Source organism: Epinephelus lanceolatus, chromosome 24 (genome assembly GCF_041903045.1).
Source record: "Epinephelus lanceolatus isolate andai-2023 chromosome 24, ASM4190304v1, whole genome shotgun sequence".
Lineage (NCBI taxonomy): Eukaryota > Metazoa > Chordata > Actinopteri > Perciformes > Serranidae > Epinephelus > Epinephelus lanceolatus.
In genome coordinates this window covers 8,244,127-8,260,327 of record NC_135757.1, presented here as the reverse complement: position 1 = coordinate 8,260,327, position 16,201 = coordinate 8,244,127, and the positions used below count along the sequence as shown (strand labels likewise).

Here is a 16,201-nt window from a genome sequence, read left to right as displayed (position 1 = left end):
TCTAATGAAATTATTTGGTACAGTAATCTTCTGTGGATACCCCGAATAATGGAAGGACGACAGGAAGTGAAATACATTAGCTGGTATTAAATGTTTTTTTTCCAGCAGAAATTAATGTTTTGAATCAGGCTCGGTCACAAACTAAGTGGTTTCATGTTGGGTTGGGCCTGAGTTTTTGCACCCCTTGTTAGCAATGGCCTTTTTTACGACACTTTAAGCTTAAAAAAATCACAAGTGGGGTATTTAGTGACATATTTAATGTTGTAGAACAAAACATGAAAGTCTTACTTCAGGCATCAAACCAAAATCCCATTCAAAGATCCCACTTAGTGTGAGACGAGGGAACCGGAAGTGCTAAAACCCTTTATAAAGCTCTGGACCATTAAAAGCAAATTTTCTGTACATATTGAAAGTAACTTTCTTTTTTTTATCTCGCAGGAGAAGCTTACATTCTGTCTGCTTGTTTTGCTTTTAGATTTTAACCCAGACTGAATCCGTCTGGCTCCCTGGCTGCCTTATCTATTATCCCTCTAAAACACATCAGTGCTGGAGCGCTGATGTGTTGATAGCACTGGAATAGGTTTGCAGGCCTGTGAATAGGCTCTCCTCGAGCAACCTGTAGTGTTATGGGGCATTGAAAGGGAGCGCTGTAATTGGGCTGCATGCACACACTTGCTACAGGTACCCAGAGAAAGGCGAGGAGATATCTGGATGAAAGGAGAGGAGAAATTGGGCTCCACACTCTCCATCTCCGGCTCAAAGCTCCATTCACCGCTGCGTTATTGTTACTGTCTTTCTTTTCCCCAGCACGTTTTTCATCCCTCCCATTTTCTCCTCCTTTTTCCCTCCATCCTTCTTTTGTCTGTTTCTCCCTGTATCCTTTTCACCTGATGCAAGATCAGAGCAGAGGATATTATGGGGTTTCTAACACCCTCTCCCTTGGCAACAGGCTCTTTCTCTCCGTGATTGACAGGTGGTGAGGTTTAGGTGCGCTAATGTAGGGCAGGCAGAGGCTTAGCTTGGAGACCAGATAGCATCGCTCACCGCCTTTAGTATGCCACGCCGGCTTTGCTCTCCTCGCACACACACACACACACACACACCCACACACACGGAGCGTGGCACATTTCACTCATGGCTTGGGGCTTGTGAGGCCGTGAAAAAGGGAGAGGGTGGAGGCTCTAGGGGTTGACGGCTCATGCATGTGTGTGTGTGTGTGGCCTCAGAAACACACACACACACACACACACACTTGTAAATGTATACACACAGATAAACGCAGGCTCACACCCACGAGGAAAATCTTTGTGGAAATCACGTTGCATCCCCAGGGAGGGAAGCTAGAGAAGGGAATAATATCTCTCCGGTTCTTCTCCTCTCTCTCTCTCTCTCTCTCTCTCTCTCTCTCTCTCCTCCCTCCGCCCCCACCTTCCTTCCATCTTCTCCCTCTACCTCCCTTCATCAGCCACCGTTCGGCCTGCTCACACGTGAAATTAAAGGCAGAGTCTGTCTAATCCGGCTAGGAGAGGAGCCTTCTCCCGGCGGCTCAGAGGCTAAGCCAGGCAACAAACCCCCAGAGGAAAACAGGCACTTAAACAGTAGTTAATGTGAAGGAAGATGCTCCGACCGCAGACCAGGATCAGCAGGACAGGAGAGGAGGAGAGAGGGAAAACTGTGGAGAGGAGAGGCAGAGCAGGGAAACGAGAGGGAAAATTCAATTAAAATGAAATTAAAAGTAATAAAATTCATAAAGTCGTACCTTCAGGGGGATTGATGTCCCTGTTGCACACGGTGACGCAGGTTGCTTTGCTCCCGCAGGCACAGAGGGTCTTGGCTTCACCGTGGTAACGCGGGACTCCTCAGTCCACGGGCCAGGGCCAATCCTGGTGAAGAACATCCTGCCACGTGGCGCGGCAGTCAAAGATGGCCGCCTGCAGCCTGGAGACCGCATCCTGGAGGTAAGGAGCCCCCTCAGAGTTGAAGACACACAGTCAACTACAGGAACAACATCATTAGCAGGAGCAGGGTTTGACTCCTGTGGCACCCCTGGTGGTTAAACTGAGTACCTGCACTTCACTTCAAGATGACCTTACCCAGAATTAATTAGCATGATGAACATAGATTTCTCAGTGATATGCAGTGATTGTAGAGATCACTGCAGGTGAAAGAGTTCTCCCTTGAATCTAGACAGATGAGACAAACTCCTGGAGCTACTTTTTCCCAAAGAAATAGTCCCTATAAATGTTTTGGCGGAGGCAGAATCTCAAGACTGTTTTTGTATGAATATACCAACACATAGACGAATAAAATCAGAACTACCACAAGATGTATGTGAGGTTTTCTTTTTTTTTACTTTAACACTCTGCAAGTGTAGTTCAGAATGTGTACACACTAGACATCCTCTCACATTTAAAGACAATATGAGAGGGTAGTTACACACTATAACAGTTTGCAGAGACTGGGGATCTTGCAGGGTCACGATTTTTCAGACTATAACTAGATTTCATTCATTCATGAGCTGTAACTGCTTATCCTCTTAAAGGGAAATTTCGGTTTATTTCAACCTGTCTCCTATCATCCTAAATTTGTTTCAAGTGACTAGTGACATAGAAATAATAGTTAGCATGTTAGCCGTTAGCCTAGATACAGCCGGGGCGCATAGTAGCGTCAGACCTGTTAAAACGTAAGTGAACGGGCAACCTTCAAGTGCAAAGTTAGTCCACTAAACAAGCTTTTTTTCCACAAAGACCGCCTCATATCGTTAGGATAAATGTCAGAGAACATATAGAAAATGACATGTAAACGTGTTGTCTTACCTTACCGGTGTGCTGCCATGTTTGTTTACCATTTAGCTCTGCTTTCCAAAGCGCGGCCGAAATATATCTCGCGAGCTCTAGATAAAGCCCAGCTGGATACTACTCCAGGTGGAGGTGTCTCGTCCTCGGTCACATCCAGACCTTGAAAATAAGGCTGCAACCGGTCCCATTCCTTGCAACAGAGGCATTCCTCTTCTGTGGGCACTGGGGCACAGCATTCACAGGTACACCACCAATCTCCAGAGCTACGCAGCCTTGCAGCAGCCATTCCTCCTCTCTCGTCCTCTACCTGTTGCGCCTCTCTCTCTCTCTCTCTCTCTCTCTCTCTCTCTCTCTCTCTCTCTCTCTCTCTCTCTCTCTCTCTCTCTCTCCTCCTCCGTTCTTCCTCCGTTCTTCAATTTCACGAAGCTCTTCGTCAGTGTATTCTGGCTCAAATAAATAAGGGCGGCCATCAAACTCTGCAAAATCAAATTCCTCCTCCACAAAGTCGAAGTCTGGCAAAAAGTCAGCCATTATTCTATAAATCTTTCATGAAATAAATGAATGAACTTTCCAGGCTACTGTCCGGTTCTGCCTTCCAGCTGTTGCTGCTTGTTCTCGCGAGATTTCAGGCACGGTATGAGATCGCTGCTTGTTCTCGCGATATTTCGGCCGCGCTTTGGAAAGCAGAGCTAGATGGTAAACAAAGATGGCAGCACACCGGTAAGGTAAGACAACACGTTTACATGTCGTTTTCTATATGTTCTCTGACATTTATCCTAACGATATGAGGCGGTCTTTGTGGAAAAAAAGCTTGTTTAGTGGACTAACTTTGCACTTGAAGGTTCACTTACGTTTTAACAGGTCTGACGCTACTATGCACCCCGGCTGTATCTAGGCTAACAGCTAACATGCTAACTATTATTTTTATGTCACTAGTCACTTGAAACAAATTGAGGACGATAGGAGACAGGTTGAAATAAACCGAAATTTCCCTTTAAGGGTCGGCGGATTCAAACCCTGATCCTGCGATATTTGACTTGTTGACATATTAATCCGTAGAAGCTCATTCTGTCTAAGTCTTAGATTAGCGTTTTTCTTTTCTTTTCTATCCGACAAGATAAGGTTTGTTTTACCTTGACATGCTTCGACTGGTGTCTTCCGTCTTCTTCAGAAGCCTCACCATATGTCATTGGTGACGTGCCTTATATCAGTTGATGTTACGGAGGCCTGTTACACCTCCTGCTGTCAGGTCGCTCCTCGAGGGCGGCGCTCCAGGTATGTGACAGCGTATATGCTCCTTCATCCCTCCGTAACATCAGCTGATATATGAGGCACGTCATCAATGACATCTGGTGACGCTTCTGAAGAAGGAAGACACCCGTGGAAACATGTCAAGGTTAAACAAACCTTATCTTGTCTGATATAAAAGAAATGAATTTACTCCGACTGCAACAGTGAAATCGTGGATGAAAGTCTTCGCTTTAATGTCCTCCTGTGTGTGTGTGTGTGTTTGCTCTTTTTTGCATGTGTGTAGGTGAACGGAATAGACATGACAGGCCGTAGCCAGGAGGAACTCGTGGCCATGCTGCGCAGCACCAGGCAGGGAGAGAGCGTGTGTGTGGTGGTGGCACGGCAGGAGGACATCTTCTTGCCTCGGGAACTGGTAAGAGAGTGCATCCATGTCCTCACTGAACCGTCACACAGCGTCCCCTCTCTTCATATGTGCTCCTCCTCTTCATCTTTTTTTTTAAACGTTTTCTTCACATTGTGTCAGTTCTTTCGCTCTCACTGACCCTCTTTATGTCACTGCCCTTTTCCCTATAAACACCCCGCACGGTCACACACCCAGAGCACCCTCCGGTCTTCCTGTCCCACTCTGCTTTGTTGACACAGCGATGCCAGAGGAAGTCACACACACAAGCCACAGCAGCCCCGCAGGAAACTACAAGCATGTCTGCGCGTGTTGACACGCCGCTGGTGTTAAGTGACCGTTTACCTGCAGCGCCTGACGGGGTCAGAGATCAGCGTTGTGCAGCTGACAGAGTTTGACTGCGTTTCACCGGGGACACTTTATCAATAAACAGACTTTTAAACATATATCCACACAGCCAGGTGGCCCCTTGAAAGTCACCCGCTCTCTGTAAATGTTTTTTCGCTCGTGCGCTTCTATTCTCTCCCCTCTGTCCTCGGCGGTTATTCTGATTATTCCCTTTCCGTTACTTCAAAGCGCTGTGAGAAAAACGCGCAGGGCTTTGTAGTGACTGATGCATATTCACACCTAGAGTGGCTGCGCACACACTCACACTCTCTCACACAAACTCCTAAACACCTAGTCCTTGATGAAAACTTGAACACGAGTGCTTTTTCTCTCCAACACACACACACAGATGTGCGCACGGAGGAACACATCACACAATCTTTAAACAGCCAAGTTACTGCTTCCGAAAATAGTTTGCCCTCATTAATGGCCCAGCAGTCTTGGCATAACAAGTGCACTTTGAAGAGCCTCTACAGTCTTCATCTAACACTTGCTTGTATTTGGGCATTAGAGACTTAAAGAGAGAGAGGTTGTGTGTGTGTGTGTGTGAGGGGGGTGTGTGGAATGGGAGAATGAGAGAGAGCCTTCACTCCTGTCTCTGTCGAGGCTGTTGAAGTTGTTGGTGCCCCGTGAGATCTGGCCCTTATCTCCAGCACAGTCCTCCACCTCAAAGACGGTTTGATGTCCCCTAAACACACACACACACACACTCACATATTTACAAGCACACACACACAACACCACACGCTAAAGGGGCTGCGTCATTAAATTTAGATTTACAGACTCTCAAGAAGGATTACATAAAAACACAGATGCAGAAACTACCACGGATAAAAAGGTCGTAATTAAAAGTAGCCAAATGAGCACATGCTGTACTTAACAACAGAATACACCCTTCTGCAGAATCAAAACCAAGACAGATATTTCCTCCTCTGTCTTTCTCCTCCCTTGCAGGTTTTAATTGCTCTCCTCTCTCTCCTGCTGCTCTCAAGTAGTAAATTGTGGTGGAAATTTATGTGAAGCACTAGCAAGGAGCGGCCCGCAACGATTCGCTCGCACAAAAGATGTAATGATTATGGAGACGCATTAAGTCGACGCTGCCATCTGCTTCTCCCGTCGTACGACGAAAACGCTCGCGCGTAGGTGTCTGTCTGCACGTCTGTCTGACTCAGTGTGGGTGCTCATGAATATTCATCGGCGTTTTAGAGGCTGTACTATCTTGTAAAAAGTGCCTTTAAGCATCCGCATCACTACGGTCATATTTGTTTAAAAAATAATCAGATGCAAATCAGCAGTTCATTATCGCAGTTTTACATTCAGCCGCTGCTGAGATTAATTGGCTGAAAAACAATTCTAAGTTTTCCTTGACTAACCTCACTGTTGCCGCTACAGATAATGAATCCCCAATATCAGCTTATTGCATATATCAAGGTTTAATTTGGTTGTCGACAGGAACATTTTGTCCAACTGAAGGCATTCACATGACATGAGATGCTTGGTTTATTTTAATTAAAAAACAGTATCAGATTAGATATCTGGGGCCATTTATAACACACTGGGGTGATATGATCACTGAGTGAGGCTCACTTACTTCACCTGTTCCTGAGTGTGCCTGCAGGTGGTGCAGTGGCTTCTGGAAAAGTCTCCTGTGTCTCACCTGGCCAGATATGTATTCAAAATAATTCAATTCAAAGTCCAACTAAACCTGACTCCGACACCAGGAAAAAAATTCCAAGGTAGTCTGCTCTCACAGCTGAGCAGAAGACTGTCGGTAAAATTCAGACACATTCACACTGTAAAGAGAAAGTGTGTGCTCCCACTGCTGACCCTGCCAACAAGAGCAGAGAGGAACCTCTGCAGGCTACAGTGTCTTGTGTCAGTTCTAGGCCAGAGATGTGCTTGCTTTTCACCACGGGTTTGCATCCACATGATAGCTGCCGTTTGGAGCGCCTCCACAAGATGCAAACCAACACTCTACCTGGATTCAACCTCTGTCTGAGACGCCCCCTTCCAACAAAGCCCAGTCAACTGTAACGGAGGATCCTCTGTCTTCTTTATTGTACAGAAAAAGGTGGTGAAATTTTCTGAGGCTGCTGTCCTCTGCCGCGTCCAAACCCTCCCCTGAACTGGAATTCTGTGGCAGCTCCAGCACCGGCCTCGGCTTTCTTAGGGGGTGCAGCAGATCGCCTGTATGCATCTCTGTCAGCCTCGCTACAGTTAAGGCGGGCGTGCCTCTCTCCTTCCATTCCCTTGAGCCTGGGCCTTGCGGTCTCAGGGCGGCGGGCACAATCTCAGGGGGAAGGTGGAGGAAGTCCCTCAGGTACTGGACACCTTCGTTGGTGAGGTACCAGTAAAAATGGCGCTAATGCTTCTTGACATAACCACAGGACTTCAGGGACTGCATCGCTTTCATCACATGAAGATTGGACACAGTCTTGTCGGCAAGCTCCGGATGCTTGGCCAGGTGGACATCTTTCTTGGCCGCCATGACTCCCTCTTTGAAGAGGAGCTCATAGATAGCAAGGCGATTCTTCTTGGGCATCAGCATCTTTCCACTTGTTAGGGGAGCGGAGTCGGAAGGGGATAGCGGCACTTTTGACCCCTTTTTACCCATCTGATCCAAAACTCGAGAACATAACATCATCGCCAACGAAGCTTACGTGTTTCTCTGATGTTAGCATGTAGCGTCATGTAGCAGTGTCCGCTACGAATGTAATCACTTGCAGTAGTGTGCCCAAAAACACTAGTTTTGCCTTACAGTACTCAGTTTTGATCACAGCTTGAAATGCTCTGACGAATGTGCAGGGACTTAAATTTCATGGAAATCCATCCAAAATTAGTCTGGATATTTCAGTCGGGACCAAAGTGTCAGAGCGGCCGAACAGCCAACATCGCCGTCCCCAGAGTTCTGTCACTAGTGTGGCTTAAAATAAACGCAGAAGGAGGGAGTCTCCATGTGCTGCGCTGATATCTGTAGAAATACACTCAGCAATGCGAATACTTGACTGTGGGATGCCAAACGGTAGCAACCTCGCAGCTGGTCAGGGGTCAGCGTTTTGCCAAAGGACACTTCAGCAGAACAGACACTCGCTGACACAGCAGTTTGAACCCGGGTCATGTTGTTAAAAGGCAACTTTCTCTCCTCTCTGCACCATCCTGCTGCCAACCTACAAGATTTATACTGTGCACCCCAGCATTCATATAGTCTTTTATCTGCCTTGTACAAGCAAAATAGACTTTGAGAGGAACTCGCTGATTGATTAGTTTCAATAGAGAGGGTATTGATGTTTCATGAGCAGCGTGCGCTTCTGTTAAAGCACTCGGCGGCGCTGCGAGGCACACTGGTCTCTTTCAGTCCAAAGAATAACAGCAAAGCCGTGTGAATTAGCCTCGTCATTAGGATACAAAGGGATGACGATTTTCTAGCCCGTCTCCCGTCCTCTCACACACCCTCCAAGTAATTAAAAAGTGATAACTTCTAATCACAGTTTCATTCCTGTCAGCATTTCTGCGTCACCGACGCTCGGCGCTCTCATTATATCACGGGGCCTCGTTTTGTCTCAGGGTGGAGATTAGAGAGTTTCTTGTGGGTGTTTCGGCGGGAGCGTGATATGTGTGTGTGAGTGAGCCGAGCCAAGGACAGGATGGAGGGGTCACGCTGCACATGGTTGACCCTCTGTCGCCAGCAGCCTAGGCCAGCTCACAGGAAAAGGGGTTGTCAGACACATTGTCCTCCCCGTCTTTTCATTGGTTGTCTCTCTACCTTTCTGTGTTGGAGCTGGAGCTTCACGTCTTTCCTTTTCATTATCCTCCCTCCCCCCCGCTCCAACTCCCCAGAATTATCCCTCAATCAGTCATTTTACTTTCCTTTCTCTTCATTGTGAGGTAAAGGTGTAAAGCGGCGAAGAGGCAGACATTAAGGCGATTAATTGGCAGCTCCATCGTCGCCGTCGAGCGCAGCGAGATCTCATCTTAATTGAATGTCGCTCTCACCGCTAATCCCGCCGCTTTGAAACCCCCATTTAGAAATCCTCAGCGACAAAAGGCTCTGTGTGTAATCGCTGTGTATCAACCCCCCTCCTCTTCCTCACCACCCACCCTGGGGTAAGAAAAAGCTCCTTTTTGTCTCCTCATTTGGGTGTTGAAGAGGGTGGTCTCTCTCCTGGCTAAAAGCTTGTTAAAGAGCCATTGCTTTAGGCTAACAGTGGAGGGAGGAGGGGGGTCGCAAAGGGTCTCCGCCACCCTGGGGACACAATCTGCCCCCAAGGAAGGAGCATTAGAGGGGATATTAGAGTGTGTGAGAGTGTGTTTGGACCACCGCTGAGATTCACTTGGTTGTGCAAATAGATTTCAATCAGATCCAATAAATAAACACTTTATGCAACGTCACATTTTCATAACTTTTCAATATCGCTCCAGAGCCTGCTGTGCTCCAAGTCGCCCACCTGCACCTCATGTGTTATTGCAGCTACATCACAGAGGTATTTAAAACCTCCCAGGTTGCCACCTGAGTCGTCTCAAGTGTCTCTCACGCAGGAAGTAGTGGATTGTCTTTGTAATTCCTCGGGTTTTGAGTAACAGCACTCTGAAATGTCTTGTTGATAAAAATAAGCCCCGACTGAAAGTCTTACGCTGAAACAGAAAATAGAATCCAGGGTTTTGAAGGAGTCGTTTTTCTTGGTTTAACTTATCGTCATATCAAAGAAGTGAATACGAGCCCCAGCTGGAAGGTGATAATCAGCGGGGCCAAAGTTCAACTCAAAAACTTGAGGACTTTTCAGTAAAGTAGGAGACATCTTTGTGTCCAACAGTTGAACCATTTGCATAGTTAGAGATTCTGACTATTTCAAAGTGGGCGAAGGAGTAGATGTCGTTTTGGGGAGTATTTCATGCCTTTATGAGAGAGTGTGACAGCTGATGGATGACAAGAAATAAGAGGAGACATAGAAACATGAGAGTATTCATTATAGTCTGTGTACAGAATTATTTAAAGGGGAGCTACACCCACGAACAACCCGTGAACAACTCTGCCAAATCCTTGAACTAGAGTGCTAAAACTTAAATTTGTGGAGCTGCTCCAGGACGATGATTTGGGAAGATGTTCAAGATGACATGGAGAGCACCCGGGGAAATGTTCTGGGTATATGGGTACACGTTCTGTTTCAGATTTGAGAACAAGTTTGAGACTTAGGCCCTGTCTACACCTGGCATTAACATGTGTCCCAGGTGATCGGATTACAAGTGGACAGCTCTAAGTACAGATGTGAAAGCACTCAGTGTGTCCTCAATGTTTGTTGAGATCCAGTGTCCTTGCTTATCCAACTCCCCGCTGTATATTAACGTTCTATTGCTGCTACACAAGTTAGACTCGGATCTAACGAACTGTCCCCAGAGCCAGAGTCACTTTAGCATCTGACAATTTAGCACGAGCGAACGCAGCAGCAGCTGTTAAACAATTCCATCGAACCCGCTAATAACTATACTAATAAGACGCAGTGAAAGCAAAACTTGACTGTTCATTGTGCTTCCATCGATGTGATCGGCTCTGGGCGGATCGACTGATCAATTATCCACCCCGTGAGTAAAACTCCAGACTGCTGCTGTGGAAATATAAAGGAGCTTATGAAGAGTTCCACCTGCGCTGCATTCACGGACCTGCAAAGACCTCCAAATTTAGAGAGAAGACGCAGACTGACACACAGGAGAGAGTAGCTCATGCTCACATTTATTGATTGAACTCTAGGCCATGGAAATAACATATTAGAATTCTGATATTGGTGGTGTTTCCCTTAAATTTTAACAGTATGCGCTGCTAAAAATTGAAGCATTGTAAGTGTTTTCTAAGGTACTGACAAACTGTCGCCTTGTATGTAATATCTGCGGGCTCTAATTAGCAGGGACCGAGCTGTCGTCTAGTTTAACTCCAGAGTGAAAGCAGGGACTTGGATCAGTGTGCTACAGTACCTTCCCTCACTCCGACACAGATGACCTTCCAGGTTTAGCTTCTTTCCCGTTACCGGGCTGTGAGCTCTGACTCACACTTTGGAGCGGAGCACCCCTCCTGGCCCGCAGGCTTTAACAGGCTGTTGTTTTAATTAAGCACCTAGACGTAGCAGCGCCGAGCAGTGCTGACAGAGAGACATGTGAGGGCTGGAGGATCTTAGCGAGGCTGAGAGCCTGTGAATTTTCCCAACATATTAAACTGGAGGACAAATTTGACTCCCACATCCTTCGACATTGTGCGGCGATGGCGGAGGAAATGCGAACATGGATTTCTGATTCAGTCGCAGGCGAGGTGCCTGATGATGTAAGGCTCCTGCAATCCTGGTGTGGGGACTCAGATCTTTAAAGCTGTGACGACTGGTATGGCTGCTGTAACGTATACGCATATTCCCTATCTTGCTTTTTGAGTTTTTCAGTGTCTGTTGTTTTTATCGTAGCTGCTGATCTGAATGAACCAGAGTAGAGCAGGCGCACACACACACACTCGTAACCTTACATCTGTAAAGAAAATAAGGCTCGGGAGTGAAGTGGTGCCGAGGCGCCTCCCCTCCTCAGGCCCTCTCTCCCCTGGGCGACTGAACCTGGCATCTCTCTCCTGCTCTCCATTTTACCACCCTCTAATGACAGACATTTTCCTTTTCTCTTTTGTTTCCTTTTGTCTCACTCTCCCCCACGTTACATCCCCGCGCTGCCACCACGGTCATTTTCCTCACATTAAATGGCAGTGGGTGAGTGGGTGAGAGATGTAGAGGGACCTGTAGAAAGTAGAGATGGAGCAGGAGTCTGGGGAGGAGCAATTGAGAGGAGAGATGTACAGTCAGATTGAGAGATTAGGATGAAATGTAAAGAGTGAGGAGGGGGAGTGTGGATAAGAGAAGCGGGTATACCTCAGGGAAGGGTTATTACTTTTAAATGCTCCTCTGCGCCCCCGTCCTCGTCCCTCTGCTTCTCTTCCTCCCCCCGTCCTCCCCCACTGTGCTCCAGGAGGAGGTATGAAAAGGTTATTATGTTTCCTTTAGAAATGGCTCGCTCTCCGTCTGCGCCTTTCATCTCCAAATGGAATAACCTCTCTACTGTAGCTTTCTTCTTTTTCTCACTACACCTTCATCTCTCTTTCCAGTACACAACACCTGCTCTTCTCTTCCTTTCTTTTTACCTCTCTGTTTTCTTCCCCGCAGCCCTCTTCTATCTTTAATCCATTTCACTCCTCTTTCCTTCTCACTCCTTTCGGTGTTGAGTATAATCAGCGTGGTGTAGGAGCAGGCATTATCGGTCAGAGCATTAGATATGGTGCTCCTACCTCAATCGTCAGTGATCATACACAGCACTTACTATGTAAAGAAGTGTGTATGAATGGGCTCTTCCTGTCTAAAGTGGAAGCTGCTGCAAAAGTCTTCTTGTGTCTTTCAGAAAGGTGAAGAGGACGGCAGCCTGGTGATGGAGGACGGCAGGGAGCAGCTCATGTACGAGATCCCCCTCAATGAATCAGGCTCAGCAGGCCTCGGGGTCAGCCTGAAGGGCAACAAGTCCAGAGAGACCGGAGAGGACTTGGGCATCTTCATCAAGTCCATCATCCATGGAGGGGCTGCTTATAAGGTAGAGAGGAGCTTTATGTCTGCGCTCGGTGCCACAAGGCCTTGAGCAGCCATTTTTGGAGCCCTTTCCAGTGTCTGACAAACCATTGATCTACTGGCCCAACATCCAAAAGCAAACACACAGTCTCTGTTTTCCATGTTATCAAAAGGAAGTGTTGAGTTAAAAATAAACAGGCCTGTTTATTTTTTCATCTCTGCGACACATTCAGCAGATACAGACACCGAAACTGTCGTGAAAGGTGATATGTTGCTGTGAAGATAATGGAGTAGAAGCGCTACCGAGTCTTGGTGGGGATCACACACAGGTGTTCACAGAGTGTTTCACTGTCTTTGCTGAGAATCACAGGCGTCACGTGTAGAAAATAGGCGACACGCCGGCCGAATCTCTAGGTGATCCGCAGCAGAGCCTTGCTGCTCACCTTGGCTGTGTGTGAAAACAACACTGACATTTCTTTCAAGTATTGGTGAAAGCAACGGTGCTCCATCTCTGTAACAGGCTAGCGGGCTAAGAGCTCATCCCACAATGCATTTGGCCAACCCTATGCAATGTCTTTGTGCTGAAAACATGACCCGGTTACTCAAGATAATTGACACACCTTGTTGTGAGCTGTTTCATGTAGGAACTATTTCAGGAGCAGATGTTAACGTTAATGTCCTCCTCCTAGGCCAATGTTAGCAAAGTCATTGGTGCTAGGTGAGCTAGCAGTAGATGCACTCGTCCTTCTGTGTGGCGATACTGTTGGAAGGTAGGAAGAAAATAGTCCCTACAGAACCCGTTTGGTGCTTTAGAGAGCTCCTTAAAAATACATCAAACATGAGAAGCATTGCAGAAACTCCCCTCGTCTTTATGATCTCATTCTCTTTGGTGTCCTCTCATCTTCTCTTCCTTTGCACTCGTCACCGCTCCATCTCATTTCCTGTCTTTCTCTGAGGCCTTGACCTTTGACTCTCATTGACCTCAAGTGGCCTCGACACATCAGCACTACAGCCATCTTATCTGTATCACTCACTTCAAGTTGTGAGTGCATCTGGAAAAAACAACAAAAAAAAAAACATCCTGTTTCAGCACTTTGGAGATTCCTCCACTTGGCCTCAATATCAGCGCCCCCACCCCCCCTCTTCCAAAACTCCTGGTCCCCCCTCGCTGCCGCTCCCAGATCAGCACTGCACGATGAGGAGGCACAGAGACGAGTGTGGCGTTGCAGATAAACGGCTGGTCTGGGATCAGGGCGGCCAGACAGCGGCTCCCCGAAGTGCCTTCAGAAGTAGTTTTCCGACAGCTGCCGATGCGGATAGCGCTCCGACAGAACAGCCTAGTAAGATCTCCGGCTGGATGCAAAACAGGTTTCTGGGACAAGATACCACATAAGAGGAAGAAAGACACGCAGGAAGAGAGACAGACAGTAGCAAGGGAGGGAGGGAACCCATTGAAAAAAGACAGCGGGTGAACGACTGAGGGAATGGAGGGAATCTAAGAGGGGAGAAATGAGCGGTATCGAACAATAGAGAGACGGAAAGGAGGCAGAATAAGAGGAGAAAAAAGGAAAATTGAAAAGTGCAGACACTCAGCAGGAACACAATACATGAGGGTGTGTGTGTCTGTGTGAGTGTCTCCTCCTCGATGTTGATGCATGCTAATGAAAAGCAGCTAAGGGGCCTGATGAGACTTTGCAGCGCCGGGCCGGTGCAGAGGAGAGAAGCCGGGTCGTCCCCTGAGTCGCACACACAGACAGCAGGCCAAAAAAAAAAAAGGGAGGAGACGTGGAAGAGTCATGGAGAGATCTAACCTATTTCCATTAAAGAGTTTTGGCTGCTGTCAGGGCCGGGGGCCTCAATTATATCACAAAAACGCTCTTTGACTTTATCCCTGATCCTGTCATGCGATCATATCAAAGCGTAAGCTAAAGAAAACAAATTAAAATTACATGTAGCGTGCTGCTGCTGCTGCTTACCCAAAGAGTGGAGATATTAATGGGTAATATCACACGCCGATTTTGGCATCAATTTTTGATGACGTCCTCGGATTTTGAGCGAGGAATGTGCGCGAGCATGTGTGTTTGAGGTCAGCCCCGACGGTGCCTTGTTAATGAGATGGGGTCAAAGGGCAGGGCTGACCCTAACGGACCAATCAGGACTCCACACACTCAAAGAGAATCGTCAGTGTGTGTCAGGGTGTCCTAATCTTTATTGTCCTTTTTTTAAAATATTACCCTCTGCACTGCTTCCCTCATTTGATCCCACCCCCTCACCCTCCCTTACTCACTTGTCCGCTCTCCCTCCCTCTTTCCCTCCAGGGTACTATTCTGTGTTGCCTCTCTATGAGAGGCTGCTATTTAAAACACTTAGAAGTGATTTAGTGCCCACGGAGGCTATTCCATTAGCTGCTCTATGTATTTATCATGGCTCTCCCGCTCTCAGTAGATTGCTAACTCTACAATTTTCTTGCCTTTCACCTCCTTCCATTTTCTACTCCACTCTCTCTCTCTCTCTCTCTCTCACACACAGACGCACACACATTTCACACCTCTCCCAATTTCTCTTCTCCTCACTAAAAACTTTATTGGTGACCAGTCATGTGTGTCTTATTTTATTCTCGCGCTCAGTGCTTCTCTCTTTTCCCCCGCCCTAGCATTTTCATATCATTTATTTTTTATGAGACATTAGCATAAGTGACATTAGTAAATAGTTCAGAATAAAAAAAGATTATTTAAAATGCCTCTATTTCCTGTGCAACTGCTTTAGATAGAATGAAAAACACAGAGACGGCGCTATATGGGTCGCAAAGAAGTCCCTGCTTTACACCGCCTTTGCATTTTAGCACAGAACCAAACAACAGTGGCATCATTCCACCCTAGTGTGTGATTTTAGACAGCAAGTCGGCATCACAGAATCAAAAGAGGCGTGACAGGAGCATAACGCGGCAATAACACTCACTTCCTGTCTCTGTTATATGGCAGCTGATCCTATGCCATGCTACGAGAGCAAGGAGCTCCCGCACTTCATTGTTTTCCCAATTCACAGACATTTTTGGCCTCTGTTCTTCTTCTTTGAGTTAGCTGCTAACTGCCATCAGCTACTTTCTACTAATGAGGCTAGCAGAGCTGAAATGCCGATAACTTCTCTGTGTGTCTCCCAACAGGACGGCCGGTTGAGCGTCAATGACCAGATGATAGCAGTAAACGGTGAGTCGCTGCTCGGACGCTCCAACCACACCGCCATGGAGACGCTGAGACGCTCCATGTCGTCAGAGGGGAACGCCAGGGGCACCATCCAGCTGGTGGTGTTGCGAGCACCCAAACAGGTACGGTGTTGTCCCAGCTGGATTGGAAACCAGACTTGTGCATTAATAGAAGAGAATGACAGTTTGAGGTCATGAAAGTGCGGAAGCTTGATTGTGAAAAGCTTCGATCTAAATTTAAAACCTATACATGTTGTTGCATGTCCTTATAACCACAGTCTGTATTCCTGACATTCACTTCCTGTCAGTTTGCTCCTTTTGAATCGTTGCTGGATGTGGGGCAGCTTGTTAAATTTTTCTCGCAGAGTTTGGTCAGATGAATTTGGTTCCATGAAACATTTAGGAATCCTTATACATTATGAAAAGCTCCGCACAGCCTGATCTGTTCAAAGACGATTCATAAGTAGCTACCAGACGTTTGACAGCAGAATCAATGACACGTATCGTCCACATTAGGAGATGCTCTACTGTACATATAAGCAGCAGCTGACCTAAATGAGTTTCGTGAATGTAAATTTTCTTTCTCCCA

At 47.0% G+C, this 16,201-nt stretch overlaps 1 protein-coding gene and 1 pseudogene across 2 annotated transcripts in view; one reads left to right on the top strand and one right to left on the bottom strand.

The window, feature by feature from the left end:
* pard3ba (par-3 family cell polarity regulator beta a) overlaps positions 1 to 16,201 on the top strand; it is a 215,458-nt gene that overhangs the window by 75,021 nt on the left and 124,236 nt on the right. For both annotated transcript variants that reach the window (XM_033616106.2, XM_033616107.2), the window contains 4 exons: positions 1,819 to 1,958; positions 4,333 to 4,461; positions 12,250 to 12,435; positions 15,574 to 15,735. In XM_033616106.2, coding sequence (XP_033471997.2) covers positions 1,819 to 1,958; positions 4,333 to 4,461; positions 12,250 to 12,435; positions 15,574 to 15,735 — 617 coding nt within the window. The remainder of the gene's footprint in view (positions 1 to 1,818; positions 1,959 to 4,332; positions 4,462 to 12,249; positions 12,436 to 15,573; positions 15,736 to 16,201) is intronic.
* LOC117250099 (small ribosomal subunit protein eS10 pseudogene) lies at positions 6,887 to 7,401 on the bottom strand (annotated as a pseudogene).